Here is a 17317-nt window from a genome sequence, read left to right as displayed (position 1 = left end):
CCATCCCCTAGTGGCCAGGATCAGCATGTTTGTAGATATTTACATAATATTCACTATATGTAAATTATGTCACTCTTGCACTCATCTCAGGGAGAACACATTTACATAAAGACTGCATTTGCATATCGTCATTTAGGCTGATGTACATTATCACTCCACATACCTTTTGTAATTTCTGAGCAGCTCTTAATACAAAAATTGTAATCCGCTTCATATTAAGCAAAATGTTATCAAAACAGTCACTAGACCCAAGTGTCTCTGTTCCTGGGATCTCACTGGCAAGCACAGGTGTTACTGGTGTTGCTGACACTTTTGTTAAACAATTCTATGGAGAACTCTGCCAGAAAATGTAGTTGTGTGTGATTCATTGGCATAAAAATTCATTTAGACATGTTTCATTATTCCAAAGGGAGAGAAGTCTATTTTGATACTAGGCAGTTCCTTTAGACATGTTTCATTATACCAAAGGGAGAGAAGTCTATTTTGATAGGTAGTTCATTTTATGATGGAAGTGGGAGTTACATCATGATGTGCTGTGAATTCAGTTTGTCAATAGATGTGGGTTGTGTGTTACACCAGAGACAAGTAAAAGATACTTGTAATCATGATGTTGTAACAATGAAGTATGCATGCTGGCAGTAGAAAAGGCCATGCCGACCACCTGAAATGGTTTCCCCGTAAACCATGTTGGTGAGCAGAAATGGATTCACACTCAACCAGCAGAAATTTTGTTCACAGTCCACCATACTGTCCAGCAGAGATAGATTCATGTTTGTCCAAAATGTGATCAGTGTACCTGGGTTTGCACCATTTCTGCTAGCCAGCATGTGACTTCATTTTTATGTTATGATTCTTGGAAATATGCAAGTGCTATTATAGTTTTGGTGGTGACACAATATTCATAAGACATGGAAGTAATTTCAAATGATTTATTTATTCATAAAAATAGAATTCTTTTGCTAAATTTAGCATTGTCATTACTTTTGGTAAGGGTGTCATCATCATGGGGGGGGGGGGGTGTTGGTTAGGGGAAATGTTGAACTATAAATTTTAGTTTCAACTTGTGTTTTGAGTGTTTTCTGCACACTTGGAGCCAAGTTGTAAACACTTAAACATCATAAACATATGTTTGTCTAAACATGTTAACTACACAAACATAAGTAGCCCCTCTGCCTCTATCAATTTCTTCCGGTAACTCCTCTTAGGACTCAATTTTTTGTGTAACCCCCCCATAGATAATGACAGCTCCCTAAATGTTTCATTTCATGTACAAATCAATTACTACGTAACTGGAAGTATCAATGAATCAGATACACAACTGTTCAAATATTTAGATTTTTAAACTTTATAGACACAGATTATGGTTGTTTGAAAACCTCGGATTTTACTCAGGAAGTTCTTGGAATCGAAGAAATCTAACATGTTCACCTGTGAACCTGAGTAATATGTAAATCAATATTTAAGATTTACATAATGCTGATAACGCTTCAATTTTGCATAATTTGAAGATAGCCAATCAAATATGAGCTTTCATAAATTAACATTCATATTTCAAAATATGTGTAAAACCTAGCCAATCAAATGAGTTATTCAAATTTTAGCCAATCAAATACAAGCTTTTACACATTATTCCTCTAAGGACTTGGTGTCTGGTAAGTCTATATAGTTACATCCTAAAAACAGGATGTCAGCCTTTAAAAGGTTTAACTACAAATTTCACTATGCATGCAATGTGTGAGCTAACCAATCAAAATGAAAGCTTTCATACATTAATATTCAAATTTGACAATATGTAAAGCTATCCAATCAAGTAGAGGCTTTCATACCTCAATATTCAAATTTCATGATATGTATATCCAACCAATCAATGAATTTCAGTCATACTTGTAGGTATAGACTAATTACATTTCATAGCTACGTTCACTGAACAGCTGGCTGCAGTTTCTACTTTAGTTTCATTTTACTGGTTATTCAGAAATTCATATACAAAGTTTTCAAAGTTCCCAGATGTTGTCCTATCATATGATTTCCTGGACACACTAAATTTCTATTCTTGGTATGCTAACCTCCAGTTCCATGATATTAGACAAACTGTGATTAGTGAATACCAATGAAGACACATTTCGATATGAGGCCACAAAATCGAGGAAAAAAGTATGATGTAGCAGAAGCAGTCGGAACAATTAAGGTTTCCTTCAACTTTAGTCCACTGATAATATTATACAATGCTTACTGATTATATCTCAATGTTCTGAGCCTCATCTATCAGGACTTCCTGTTGTGCCCACATCAAAGATTTATGGCATGCACAGGACCCCAGTAATCACAATGTGTCTGATATCATGAAATGTATACTATACAGTGTTCACTGGACCCGGTAATCACAGTGTGTCTGATATCATGAAATGTACACTATACAGTGTTCACTGGACCCGGTAATCACAGTGTGTCTGATATCATGAAATGTACACTATACAGTGTTCACTGGACCCGGTAATCACAATGTGTCTGATATCATGAAATGTACACTATACAGTGTTCACAGGACCCCAGTAATCACAGTGTGTCTGATATCATGAAATGTATGCAATGCAGTGTTCACAGGACTCCAGTAATTACAGTGTGTCTGATATCATGAATTAGCATCCCTGATATCATGAAATATACACAATACAATGTTCACTGGACCCTCAGACCACATTCTTGTTGTGGTCTAAGCTGGACCCTAGTAATCACAGCTCTGTCTGATATCAGGAAATTTACACAAAGAAATATCCACAGGAAACCAGTAATCACAGTGTGTTTGATATCATGAAATGTACACAGGATCCCAGTAATCAGTGTCTGACATCATGAACAACAGGGTGCTAGCATACCAAGAACAGTGAATGTTCTGTTATTCTGTGAAAGCTTTGTTTGTAGAATGATAAATCACCACATTTTTGAGAATGTGGCCAATTTATTGACTACATACCTAAATGCCAGTGGCTGAATATAATAAATCTCTGAGACCAAAATAAATGAGTTTAAACAGAAAGTGACATTTACTTGTGAAACTAAACTGCATATAAAGACAATGTTTCACTCTGCCTGGCAACAAACATATTTTAAAAGCTAATTTCAGACAACACAGAGTAAAATACACAAGTATGTAAATGTACTAGAGTTGTTTAGAACTCATCTGCTACTTTTTTGGCCTGAAAATAATCATGGTGGGATTGATGACTGCTGTCATGACAACAGACTACATTCACTGTAACTATGGTGATGACTGAAATATGCAACAATATAGCACTTTTAATATGTGTGGGAATATGAGCAATGTCATGACAACAGAATACATTCATTGTAACCATGGTGATGGCAATGAAATGTGTATCACTTGACAATTTAAATGTGGAATATTGTGCTGTCATGACTGACACTTGACAATTTAAGTGTGAGAAAATGGGTGACGTCATGCCAACAGACTACATCCATTGTAACTATGGTGATGACAATAAAATATGCAACACTATGACAGCTTTAATATGTGTGGAAAAATGAGCAATGTCATGACAACAGATGACATCCACTGTAACTATGGTGATGATGATGAAATGTGCATCACTAAGACAACTATCCTTCTTTTGAAGAGTAATGCGTATGCATTTCACATTTACACGAGGTGATACTCGAACTGTTTTCTAGATAAATGAACACACTTCACTTTTTTTGTTTGCTTTTTGCATCCTTATGTTTGATGATTTCAAAATGATTCCTAGTTCTAAGACTTTGACAAATAGGACGGCACATCTTTTAGGAATGTCAAATGTCATGGATTATTGAAAGACATACTATCATGGTTAATTTCAGTCATTTGTATGTGATTTTCTCCTAATTATGGTTTATAATAAACATGGCCTGGATTTGATGGACTGATAATGTCTTCATCGTGTTCATGATATTTCTTTCACTATTAAAAAGTCAGAATGTAGGAGGATTAGAATTCCAATGAAAGAATGATCCTGATTGGTTTATGAGTATGTAAATAATTTGAAACACCTGGTCAATATCCAATAAGAAATTCTCTTTTTCACTGATGCAGTTGTGTTGTCTGTACTTCAGTTTATAGTTAACTTGAAAATATAAAAGTTTGATGATGTATTCACTGAGCAATTTGTCTTTCTGATGAGGATCGTCAACCAGGGCAAACTGAATGTGCAATAAGTTGAACTGCTTGACTTAGTAATTCAGCTATTATTGTGTCATGGATACAAGCAAGATCAGGCAATTTTTTTTCAATTCAACTTGAAGAGAATTTGTGTGAAATTGTCAATTTCACCTGAGTTTGCCAAAACTGTGTCACAATCAGTGTGCCGTCTAATGATAACCAAATTTTGTTGTTGTGAGTCAAAAATGATAAAAACTGGCATTTCTTGTGAGTAGCCTCATAATACCAAATTTTGGTGCGTCACTAGAAATTGTGTGCGTCAGTGACACGTCAAATTGGCTTAGATGGCAAAGCTTGTCTGAAGTATGTTTCTTATCTACTAATATTGTATGAACCAAGATAAAACCATGTGACACACACTTTTGGCAAGGTTAGGTAAAATTGGCCGTAATACTATCTTTGCAAAAAGTGGAATATCTATTTTCACTTAGAATCCATTTGTCTAATTTTTACATTATCTTTTTCATTAAAATGAAATTCCAGGCGACACATAATTTCATTTCTTATAAGATATTCATTAAAATAAAAATCGCAAAAAAAACCTTTAAAAAATGAAATACTGTACATACATTATATACAAATATTTAGCATTTTGAAATGGTTATCAGTAAGAGATCATGTTGGTACAAATCACAGCATTCTTATCTTGCAGTGATGTCAAATTCGGATTTGACAGGTAAAATCCATGATTGACAGGCATCATTCATGACGGACAGGTCAAATTCATGATTGACAGGTGAAAATCTGGATTGACAGGTAAGAATCATGATTGACAGGTAGAATTCATCATTGACAGGTAATCATAGTTGCGAGGTAGAAATCATGATTGACAGGCAACATAAATGAATGATACAACAGTCATGATTGATAAGTAGAATACATGTACATGATTGACAGGTGAATTTTATGATTGACAGGTAAAAGTCATGATTGACAGCAGGGAAATCGATGAGATACACATCAAGGTATTACACGTTCTGTGTACTGGGCTATGGGATTATCATCGATGTACTTCTGCACATACCAACATGTCACTTTAAGTCTCATGTCTTCAGCTACAAAATGGTCCAATGCAGCCTGCAACAAAATAACAGAATTTACAATTCATTACACGAGATATTGACTTTGAACTTGAACTACACAGATGTACTCTGTTATGTTCAACGTCATATGGAGACTGTAAAGCAATAACACAATTTATCAATCGCCACCTAAGATTTTGAATTTGAACTCGAAAAGGGTTTATATTCTGTGTATGCTATAGTTCTCTACAGAGATGTACTTAAGTGTATTCACATACAACCTGTTAAAGAATTTATCATTCGTTATCTGAGTTCGTACCATTTTTTTGCTTTATCACAAAGATAAGGATACGTCTCTTTCACAAATGGAAATTTCACATTTTGTACCGTTCTTACGTATTCATGAATTCAGTGCCACATGTAAAACAACAACAGAATGTATATGATTCATTACACAAAATTTTGAATTTGAACTTGAAAAAGTCTTGATTCTGGTATACACACAGACTTATACACTCTTTTCTCTTCCACTTGCTATGAATGTAACTTGAATAGAATATACTATATATGAGAGTATACAGTATTTTCTTCATTGACTGGCTCCATAAAGGGAACCTTATCTATGTAGCAACCATGGATGTCGTTAAATACTTTTTATCTCAGATTTATATGAGATTGAATCAGAAAGACAGGAAAAGTTGTGTGGGTATGTATTAATCATCTTTATCATTTCTACATCTATATCTGTCACAAAGATGATTAATTTCTGAATCATTAACTTCTGCAATGTTTCATAAATTCTTTTTAGCTTTTGAGGTTCACAAATATAAGGTGGGGTGGGGTATGTAATAAGCTTCCTGCTCTCTTAACAATAGATTACGGTATTAAAGTCATTCAGAAATTAGTCATTCTTTATTCTTCTACTGTACAGTATAGAGTACATCTGTGCGGATTAACACATTGCATGTACATGTCCTATGTCAGAACAATTCATACACATTCAATATAGCACGTAATCTTTCATTTCATTTCCTCTGGACACTATGTCACTGTCAAGTCAATACAACACATTACATGTCTTCTATCTGAACAGTTCATACACATTTACAGTTTATAATGTTTCATTTCCTCTGTCACTCTCTGATTATATACACTCTGCGTGTGTAAATATAACACATTACATGTACATGTCAGGTTTCTGAACAGTTCATACACATTAATGTTTCATTTCATCCACCGTGTCACAACCTGTCTATAGTCATACAAACTACAATATACATGTATCACACTGCATGTACATATTGTATGTTTAAACAGGTCGTATGTATGTTTCATTTCATCCACCGTGTCACAACCTGTCTATAGCCATACAAACTACAATATACATGTATCTCACTGCATGTACATATCGTATGTTTAAACAGGTCGTATGTATGTTTCATTTCATCCACCGTGTCACAACCTGTCTATAGCCATACAAACTACAATATATATGTATCTCACTGCATGTACATATCGTATGTTTAAACAGGTCGTATGTATGTTTCATTTCATCCACCGTGTCACAACCTGTCTATAGTCATACAAACTACAATATACATGTATCTCACTGCATGTACATATCGTATGTTTAAACAGGTCCTGTATGTATGTTTCATTTCATCCACCGTGTCACAACCTGTCTATAGCCATACAAACTACAATATATATGTATCTCACTGCATGTACATATTGTATGTTTAAATAGGTCGTATGTATGTTTCATTTCATCCACCGTGTCACAACCTGTCTATAGCCATACAAACTACAATATACATGTATCTCACTGCATGTACATATCATATGTTTAAACAGGTTGTATGTATATTTCATTTCATCCACCGTGTCACAACCTGTCTATAGCCATACAAACTACAATATACATGTATCTCACTGCATGTACGTACGTTTAAACAGGTCGTATGTATATTTCATTTCATCCACCGTGTCACAACCTGTCTATAGCCATACAGTCTACAATATATATGTATCTCACTGCATGTACATATCGTATGTTTAAACAAGTTGTATGTATGTTTCATTTCATCCATAATGGAAACTAAAGTTAAACAATTAGGTGGGTGCAAATAAATTTGCCTGTGATTGATGCAACCACACTAATAGGTATCGAATATATATTACACACTAATCTGTTTGAGGACGTTTTTAAAACAAGAATGTCAAGTTGACTGATATGCGGGTGCATTTATATCCTTTTTTACCAATTTTGAGCACTTCTCAAACTTGTAGTCACAACCTGTCTAATCATACAAACACTTTGATGAATGTAATGTATTTCATCACATCCATGGAGGTATAGAGATGTTAAATCACTATACTTCACATCTGATGTATTGATAGAATTCACAAGAGAAGGTCATTATCTATAGAGTCACAATTCATCTTTGATTCTTTCAGTCTACCTGTCATGACAACTACTTTATTCTTGATGATGTTATGACTATGGCGCCGTTATAGTTTTCACAAGCCCAAGACAGGCATAAACTAAAACATTTTATTGTGACATGCCACAGATTACATATGAAATAGGTGATGTTACTTTTACGAGGAAAGACAGAAATTGTTGTCATAATGCCATGATTGTTCAAGATGGCTGTAATTAATGTAGTGTAACACTGAAAGTCACCACAAATATAATAATAATAATAATAATCTTTATTTATACTGGATAGTTCTTTAAGTATATAAACACTTGTCTCCCCAGAAGTCCAGTGAGGGCCATCCCTCATGGGTTCAGTGTTAATGCAGGAGGAAACCCGAGTACCCGGGGAAAACCGGCGTTGTTCAGTAGAGTCAAACTGAATGACACTCTTCTTACTTACAGCGTGGTAAATTTAATCGAACCCTGCAATGGGTTCGAACCCCGACCACAGTGGTAAGAGGCAAGTGGTTTAACCACTCGGCCACCGACAACCCTAACCACTCGGCCACCAACAACAAATGTACACTGGAAGTCTGTACATTGTCAGTGTCAAAGACAACAGTGCAAGGGTCATTTGACGGAGTTGACCATTCTACTGTGAGTATAATTACAAATCACTAATAAATAAATGAATGTCAACATGCCACAATAATACTATTAATAGTTTTAGTTTGTTCCTGTTTTAAAACTTGTTGTAAGTCATCTTGCCAGAGTAATTAGTATTTTGACTGAATATGCTGCAATTAGTAAAGCAGGGAGCTTATTCCTAAAAGAATCACATCATTTTCATTTTGTTTGTTCACTCTAAAAAAGTTATCACAGTTTTTTAGAATAAATGAAAATGATGTGATTCTTTAGGAATAAGGTTGTAAAGGCAAAGGTAAACATAGTCTCATAGAAGGTAAAAATCGTTCGACTGGCAAAACTCATCATCGTAAACCAAAGGCCTCTTTATGCGTATACGACACCATCCAAAATGTGTTCGCCAGCTTCATGTTTCGCTGTGTCAGCAGAATATGTGCTCTGGCTTGTGAGAATGGGAAAAGTATTATGAATAAATATACATATGTTTTATAAATTCAAACTTGACAAGTAATACCCATGATGTATATCGTGTAGCAAAGACAAACATAGTATACTCCATATACTAGGCCATTAAAAATCATAAATAATAAATTAGTCATAGTTTATTTATGTGCAAATCATCTCATATCAAGTATTGATGTTGGTTATACTACTCTATCAAGTCAAGCAGTTACCATGGTAATCAATCATTATTTTCTGATATTCATTTACAGAACCTAATCTGAAATGACACGTACCTTAGCTAGCAGTTTACCAATTCCTCTGCCTCTGTATGATTCAGGTACTCCAGTATGGTATAATTCTACTATTCCTTTCCTCACATAGTCGTATTGTAATATAGCTTTATCTTTGGAATCTGAAGAAAATCAATCAATTTTAGAAAAATGGTTTCATGTATCCACTAAGGGGTGAGACCGATAGTTCAATGTAGGATAAAAAACTAAATTCTTATACTTAGGCCTCAGACCCCCCCCCCCCCCCCCCCACCTTCCCCCACCTTCCCCCACCTTCCCTCCTTCGCCCTTCTAACTAAATTGACCAAAATTGAAAATCACTTAAAACCACACAATCAATTTCAAATCAGTATGTAGTAGTATATGTAGTGCTATGAATATAAAGCCAGTATGTAGTGAGTAAAACATAGTTCTTTTGCTGACACTTCACTTTATTTTAATGCGACAGCGGGCACATTTACCATAGCAAAATTCTTCCATTTCTCAATTTGACATTTCTTAAAGAAATATTTGTATTTAGGGGTAGAAAAAATCCATTAACAGCGAAATCGATTCTGTAGGATTAGAACTAAAATGCCCCCCCCCCCCCCCCCCCCCCGATGCACACCATCCCCCCTCCCCCCATGCAGAATTTAATCTTTTATCCTATATTGGACTACTCATCTCATCACTAATTTATTTTTATTTTTTTTGTTAAGAAATGAAATAAATTACTAATATAATGTGAATGTATATCAATTTCAATGATTTATCCATCAGTTCTCCTGACATATGGAATTTTATCAAGTGCTAGATAGAGGGTCATTCCCTTTGAAATATTATTGTTTGCCATGTTAGAGGGTCAGATCATAGAACCTGAAATTGAACTTTATACTAGGGAGTAAAATTATAGAACGTAACTCAAACTGAAATAGACCTAGTTCTAGGAGGTTAAATCACACAACCAGGACCTTGTGCTGGATGTGACCCACAATTTGCTTCAGCACAGTTAGGCATAATCCACCTGTATAGCTGAGTTAGGCATAATTTATCTAGCGATTCAGCACAGTTTACCAGTTATTGGCACAGTTAGGATTAATTCACCCCAGTATTAGCTGAGTTAGGCATTATTTACCCCAGTATTAGCCGAGTTAGGAATTATTTACCCAGTATTAGCTGAGTTAGGCATAAATCACCCCATTAGCTTAGTTAGGCATAATTCACCCCAGTATCAGCTGAGTTAGGCATAATTTACCCCAGTGATTCAGCACAGTTAGGCACAATTTACCACAGCTAATAATTATGTATGGACAGTTACTGCATTATTTATTGTGATATGTTGATGTAATTTTCAAGAACAAAGTACGTTAGTTGTCATTGCAAATGATATAATAGTCTTGCAAAGATATACATACATGTATGTAGTATCATGCATCCTTGGGGTTAGTTTTATGCATTTCTACATCACAATTACATGTAATATTCTACACAAATTACAAACAAACATACAAGGCATTTCTTGTCTACAATTTCAAATTCTTAAAAAATAATGCTGATTGAAATGTTCAAATCTGGAAACATATCGGAAATGGGCTTTAACAAGAAAGTAAATAGTTGCCAACATAACAATAAATCAATCAACTACCCTAGCAGCTTTGTCTGTTTACGTCAGACTGAAGTTCCTAAAAATTGCTGTCGTATCCGATAAAATACAATAATGAATAGTGTGTATTCATAGACTCTGGGTTCACAGTATCGATTGAAAACTTATACTCACAGAGTCAAAATAAAAAAATTCTTGGAAGTTGTTTACCATGTGAATGCACATTGATTTTTCAAGTAGGAAGCCATGATAAAATTGTTTATAAATTAAAAATCCAAAATAAATACCCAATCCTCATCCATATGGCCACTTTAAATTAAAACAATAAAGGAAACATGTTTCTATAAATCGTGATAAAACTAGGTGAACTCAATAATGTTCATTCTTGCAAACCAGAGATGTTCTTTCTTCCGTGACACTGCGAAATAACGAGCGTTTTGGATGGTGCTGTAAAACAGGCCGTTGTTTGCGACAATGAATTATGTTTTGCTCCGACTCAATTTTAAAAATGTCATGTATGATTTCTGTTCTGAAACTAGGAATAAATTGCTTTCTTCCCCTTACTGAGCCTGAATAAATATCAATCCAACAAAACTGAAGTGAAAGCTACAAAGGCAACTTATTTTCATTCTTAAAATGGTTGTATAAGCTCAGATTTCCATTTTAGAGTTTGTTAATCGTAAACCGTAATAAAAGTTTCTCATAAGTAAATAATCATGTGGACACTCTACGAGAAAACTTTCTCTTTAGGAATCACAATGTAGCACAACAACAAAAATTGACATGAAAAGAACAAGAAAAAGAAAAAAAGAAGAAGCCATTTTCATCTCTGTGGTTGAGTAAAGTACACATTACAGGCCACCATTGAAATCTTTGAATGGCTTTTACATACATTGTCACACAGTCTATATATGTGACATATGGGGGATGTTAAGAAATCTAGATAAAGGTAAAGAAATCCCCCTGAGGATATACAGGAACAAAACATGCTGGTACTATAACATACCTCAAGGATTCTTTCAGCTCTTTTATAGACGTGACTTCTCCTTAACAACAGGTGTATGTGATTAAACAAAGTGTCAGTAAACCAAAAGTTAATATATTTACCACAGTGAAGATTTTGTTTGACATTAAAAAGAACTCATTCATTGCGTACAAACTTATCTCAGATTGATTAATGTTACTGTCTATCAACAAGTTTTCATTAAAATGTTCACCTGGACCTGTGTTTATAGATATTGCAAATTTAGTCCAATACATGTGAAAAGCAGGTATAGAGACAACCACAGGTGTTATGGTAGTCTGTATTCACACTAGTCTTGATTCTATGTCTGTCGACATTCTCTGTGACCACTCTCCTCTCCCAAACAGGGAGATGATGATTGTACGGATCGTATTTTTAACATGTATTAGGAACTAGACTATATTAAGATACGTTTCTATACACAGTCTATACAGAACGTGCACTACTCACAGAGTATCAAATTCAAACACATAAATATATAATCTCAACTTCATCAAATGTACAATGTACACCATATGTTATTTCTATTTCATCAACAAAAATAGCAGTAAAGCAAAAAAAAAAGGTGAAGAGGTGACTGTTGACAGTCGAGTTTTATGAGAGCTTCTTAATTTGTCATATCACAGATTTACTGATAATGTGATATAACTGACATTGCTTTGAATTGAAATATTTCCCCAATATTTCCAGTACAACTAAAGGTACGATTTTTGAATGTTTGAATTTTTAACTGATAAATATAAAATCTATTTAGAACAAATATAAGGCGCAAACTCTTGTTGCAAACAATTTGAAAGTTTGTATAGATATACAAAAGTTAAACAAAAAAAATTCTAATTACTATTTATAAATGTTAAAAAAAAACTAAAATTGACTTCGTGTCTCCCTTGTGTCAGTTTTTTCTTTACAAGCAAGAGAAATAATGTAACATACCATTAGAAAATTTACAGATATGCTCCAGTGAATCCACTTTGCCATTTTTCCTCTCAATCCTTCCTTGCCAACCAATTGAATTATGAAGGTCAGATGTGTTTGTAGTGCTTGCATTGTGCTAGTAATGAGTTACTAATGGCCTTGTGTTTATTAGTATTGATCCAATAATTGCCTACTACTACTGCATGACTTCATTGTATTCTATCATTTTTATATCATTACAATTTTTTTTTCAAATAATTAAAATACCAACATATTTAGAGTTTCTTTATTAATAAACACAATCAGAATTGAAATTATCGTTTTAATTTTATATAAAAGTTAAGTCAGCAAAAACTATAATGTTACATCCGTATCTTATGAACTTACCGTTAATTTTTCAGTATATCATATTTGGTCATAGTAAAATAATTTTACAGTACGGAGTTCCTTCGCCCACTGCACATTCATTACATAACTCCAAATTGCGATTTTAGAAACGTGAACCTTGCGATGATAAACAGCGAGCACCTGAAATGATTGTTTTGGGTAATGGAGGCGTGTGTTTATGTCTCGTCTGAACAATACCATGCAACTGTATCATTTATGTATCAAGTCGATAACTATTAAATCCGTGTCAATACAACTCAAAGATGCAAAGTTGAAATCAGCTGATCATGTGTACATTACGTCAACTCACCCTTCTCGAGTTTTATGTAAAACTCCTTATGCGGTTTGTCGTGTCCGACGATATATTGCAATTTTTCGGCACTGCTGTCAGGTCTGCTAGACGCTCGAGAAGCCATTTCTGTTGAATTGGCCTGTAAATACAATTTCCACGGTGCCGTTCGCGTCAAAAGAGGGCGATTGAATTTCAACGCACATTTCAACATGTTGGTGAAGTGCCAAGAGGCTTTACCTTTACCTTTGACCTCATTAAGTACATTGCATTGTGGGTCAACGGCGCCATTTTGAAAAAAATAGGAGCGATCCAAAACGCGGTGATGACTTAATCTTTGAGGTAATTTTGATTTCTGTTGCATTATTTTGTGTTTTCATGAATGCATTTGAAAGTTAGTATGGTTTACATGAGATGCTGCTAATTTTGTCTAATTTGTAGCCTCTATAAGAACTTTATTCCAGTTGTTATGTAGTGTTATCCATCCGATGTCAAAACGGGCATGTAAATATAGTAAACAAAAATGTCAACATCAATATTATATAGCTGTTTTAAATCAAACCACTAGTGAAATAGGAAAGTTGCAAAAACTGTAGCGAGGAACGTTAAGAAATGATTTACTTATAGCATTCCGAGCAACTTAACACTGTGGTAAATGAACAAAAATAGAATTTGAAACCGAGCCAAGTTTTGAGTGTATCGTATGGACAAGATAAGACTTGTTTTGTCACGAAAGCATTTTTCCCAGGCAAGCCACAGCTGGGATAGCTACTCAAATGGGAAATGTTGCAAAATTTTTTTTGCACTGGTTGTTTGATGAAACTTATTTCCTTGTCACTATATTTTAGAAGTCCATGCTTTGTGACAAAATATTGGACATATATTGAGTTTGTTATGCATTATATGACAAAAAATGTTCATGTATGAACAGTTGTCGGACTGAAGAGGATCGAGGAATTCCTCATATACAATTATACATATATACACGTAGTGATCTTGTACCAACCTATAAATGCTCTTAAGCCACTGAAGTGTGCAATAGTATGTATATCACTATATCACGTTAAAAGTGGCCACAGAGATGACAAATTTGTATTCATTTTGGATTTTTTATTTCATAAAACAACTCTGCTATGTTTTCCTACTTGAAAAAATTGGCTATAGTAAATCCTCATTTGCAATGCAAAAAAATTACAAATGATTAAAAAATGTTTAAAATATTTGTTATTGTACATACTATCACAAACTTTTTACACACTTTTTAGCTGTTCATAATTTATTGAATTACAAAGACTGATTTGGTATGCTGTTTCACGTTGTTTTGCCAAGTAGGAAATCATTGTAGAATTGTTTAATGAATTAAAAGTCTGAAATAAATAGTAATTTGTCATCCATATGGCCACTTTAATATAGACATGCTACATATATTCACTTTTCCAATGTTATTTTTGTTTTGACTTTGCCTATTTGGCCAGTAAGCAGTTTTAAATGGCATTTTCAATGGGAATTTATATTTTGAGCAACTTATTTATTGAAATAACTGATTTTATGACCAGTGTTTTGTAAGGTCTTTAGGTTCAAGTATCGAATGAACCTGGTGAAACTTATTCTGTTTCAATCATAGATTAATATTATGCTCACTGCTGTAAACCTGATGGGAGTTGATAATAAGAGTTAATATAGAACCTGGATTTAAAAATTTTTTTTTACTGAAAATGATTTGTGAGAAGGAACATCTGTATGGCAATACTACATGTACCTCACAGTCATGTGTAGTAAGTTCCTCTTTTTTTTCATCAGTGGAAAAATATTCTGTGGCTAGTGAGAATACATGTACATTATGGTTCAGTTGCATGCATTGGATTGTATAACTAGTCAATGTAGATACATTTGCATAAAACAAAAATGTAATTTAAATAAGTAGTGACTAAAATGCCTTCTTGCAGTGTTGCAGCCAGAGAGGTTTTTTTGGTCATTTGACACACATTTTTTGGACCTGACCCACAATTTTGGAAGTGATGACCCACACTAACATTGTATGTAAATATGTTTAACAATAGTGCGCAACATGACCATGTCTATAGCAACAGCCAAATGATCACGTATATTGCATAAATAATAACAGGGTTGGATAGGCAATCTTTCAGCAAATATCTAGGATGGATCAACATGTGGGTAAATATTTTGCAGTTGTGCTACAATGCTATTGGCGTTTTTTAAAAATAATGTCCCCAAAAAATGTATGATGACCCAGAAAAATGAAAGTCTCAGGACACTATGTCCCACTCTTTCAAAAGGCTGGCTGCAACACTGTTCTTGCACATGAACACAATGTACCAGTCTGATATTTACAATGTAGAGAAAATTGGTCTTTCAGAATTGCTGAAGACTGTAAAATCACAACATTTTGTAGTAGTGAAAATATCTAGGTTTACACTAATTTTGTTTAGGAACCCTGGTAAAATTACTAGGTAACCCCAGTAGAATTTACCTGCTTACCGCCCTTATTAAAAACACTGTGTCATATCAGAACCTATCCAAGGGTGTGGAGTGTCTCAGAGAAATTCATATTTTTTTTAGAAGACTATTTTCTTATACATGTAGAAACATAATTTATTCAAATTAAAATTCAGAAAGATGATGATAGTTATCTCATAGAATAAAACTAATTATTGGTACTTTTCCATTATTATTATTACTTTATTCTTCCTGAAAAAATGAAACTTGCTTAAACATAAATATCACAGAAATTAGACGCTATCACTTCATTTATTCCTAGTTCATAACCTCTACATAAAATTAACAATTCTGATATCAAGACATGAATAAATTATAATTGATAATACAATTTTGTCAAAATTCATAACCTTATAAATGTTATCTATGGTTAATTGGTAAATACATTTATTATTATTGCAATGGGAAAACTGTCACCTTGAGACACACCTCCTGTACTATATAGAATTTACTTGTATGATGAATGAGTTTCACTTATTGTGCACTTGGGAGTTAATATGCATTCTAATCGCCATGCTCTAGTTTTCATTTATTTTTATTACAAAGGCCTAAATTCATCTGCTTCTTTAGCTGCCTGGATTGGGTGAGTCTACTCTCCTGTACACATTACGATCAGTATGATTATGGAGAGGTTAGTGATCGTAGAAAACATCGTATAGGACTCAACTAGGATTTGGTACAGGTACCATGAAATTTTGTAGTTTGTTTACCATGAAATTTACACTCTGCTATAATACACTGCATCTTGTTTCAACTACTTGTTCTCATCCAAGGTCAAGGTCATAAATCACATGACTCAGTCTCAACTTGTTATCGTGGCCATAAACTTCAACAAATGGAATTGTAATGGAGTAGCATACTAGAATCTACCTGTAGTATATTGTTATGAATAGAGACAAGACTCAAGTAGTTTGAAATGTTTCACTGTTGCAGTACACTTAGTGTATGTTATTACTGTTACTGATAGCAGAACTGCTCTTGATGACAGGTGGTAAGTAATATGTACATGTATATGCAGGTTACATTTATATGAGGTTCATAATTATATTATAATAATCTTTATTTATACTGGATAGTTCTTTAAGTCTATAAACGCTTGTCTCCCAAGAAGTCCAGTGAGGGCCATTCCTCATGGGCTCAGTGTTAATGCAGGAGGAAACTGGAGTACCCGGGGGAAACCTGCGTTGTTCAGTAGAGTCAAACTGGACGACACTCTTCTTACTTACAGCGTGGTAAATTTAATCAAACCCTGAATGGGTTTGAACCCTGATCGCAGTGGTAAGAGGCAATCAGCCACCGACAACCCGATACATACATGTAGATACAATTACATAGATGTATCAGAAACTGAGTCAATGTAACAATTTCCCCACTTGCTCATTTATTAAGAACGAGAGTGCTACCATTAACGTGACTGCAATTATCCCAACTCTACTATCCAGGCCTCTGTCAGTGTGCACAAATGATATCATTTTATGCTTGGAGAGTCATGCAAATCAAAAGATACTGTGACATTAGATGTTGGATTAGGTTTTCAAATATTTGGAAATAGGAGACCATATATTGT

The 17317-nt window shown here is 34.2% G+C and overlaps 1 protein-coding gene across 1 annotated transcript; it reads right to left on the bottom strand.

Moving 5' to 3' along the window:
• Positions 1-5155: 5155 nt before the first annotated feature.
• LOC144447808 (protein NATD1-like) lies at positions 5156-13461 on the bottom strand. Its single transcript, XM_078137894.1, has 3 exons — positions 13255-13461; positions 9040-9158; positions 5156-5290 (listed from the first exon to the last, which is right to left on the bottom strand). Exons 1-3 carry the CDS (start codon positions 13445-13447, stop codon positions 5174-5176), a joined length of 429 nt encoding a protein of 142 aa, XP_077994020.1. The 5' UTR covers positions 13448-13461; the 3' UTR covers positions 5156-5173.
• Positions 13462-17317: the final 3856 nt, after the last annotated feature.

This window comes from Glandiceps talaboti, chromosome 16, assembly GCF_964340395.1.
Source record: "Glandiceps talaboti chromosome 16, keGlaTala1.1, whole genome shotgun sequence".
NCBI lineage: Eukaryota > Metazoa > Hemichordata > Enteropneusta > Spengelidae > Glandiceps > Glandiceps talaboti.
The sequence above is the reverse complement of the archived record's forward strand: the minus strand, read 5'-3'. Positions and strand labels throughout refer to the sequence as shown.

What these genes read in the sequence shown, in the direction of transcription:
- LOC144447808 (XM_078137894.1), bottom strand. Translation starts at nt 13,447, where the DNA reads ATGTTGAAATGTGCGTTGAAATTCAATCGCCCTCTTTTGACGCGAACG. An exon ending in TTACATAAAACTCGAGAAGG is followed by an intron (nt 9,159 to 13,254) that starts GTGAGTTGACGT and finishes GATTTTCTTCAG; the next exon opens with ATTCCAAAGATAAAGCTATA. An exon ending in TTGGTAAACTGCTAGCTAAG is followed by an intron (nt 5,291 to 9,039) that starts GTACGTGTCATT and finishes ATTTTGTTGCAG; the next exon opens with GCTGCATTGGACCATTTTGT.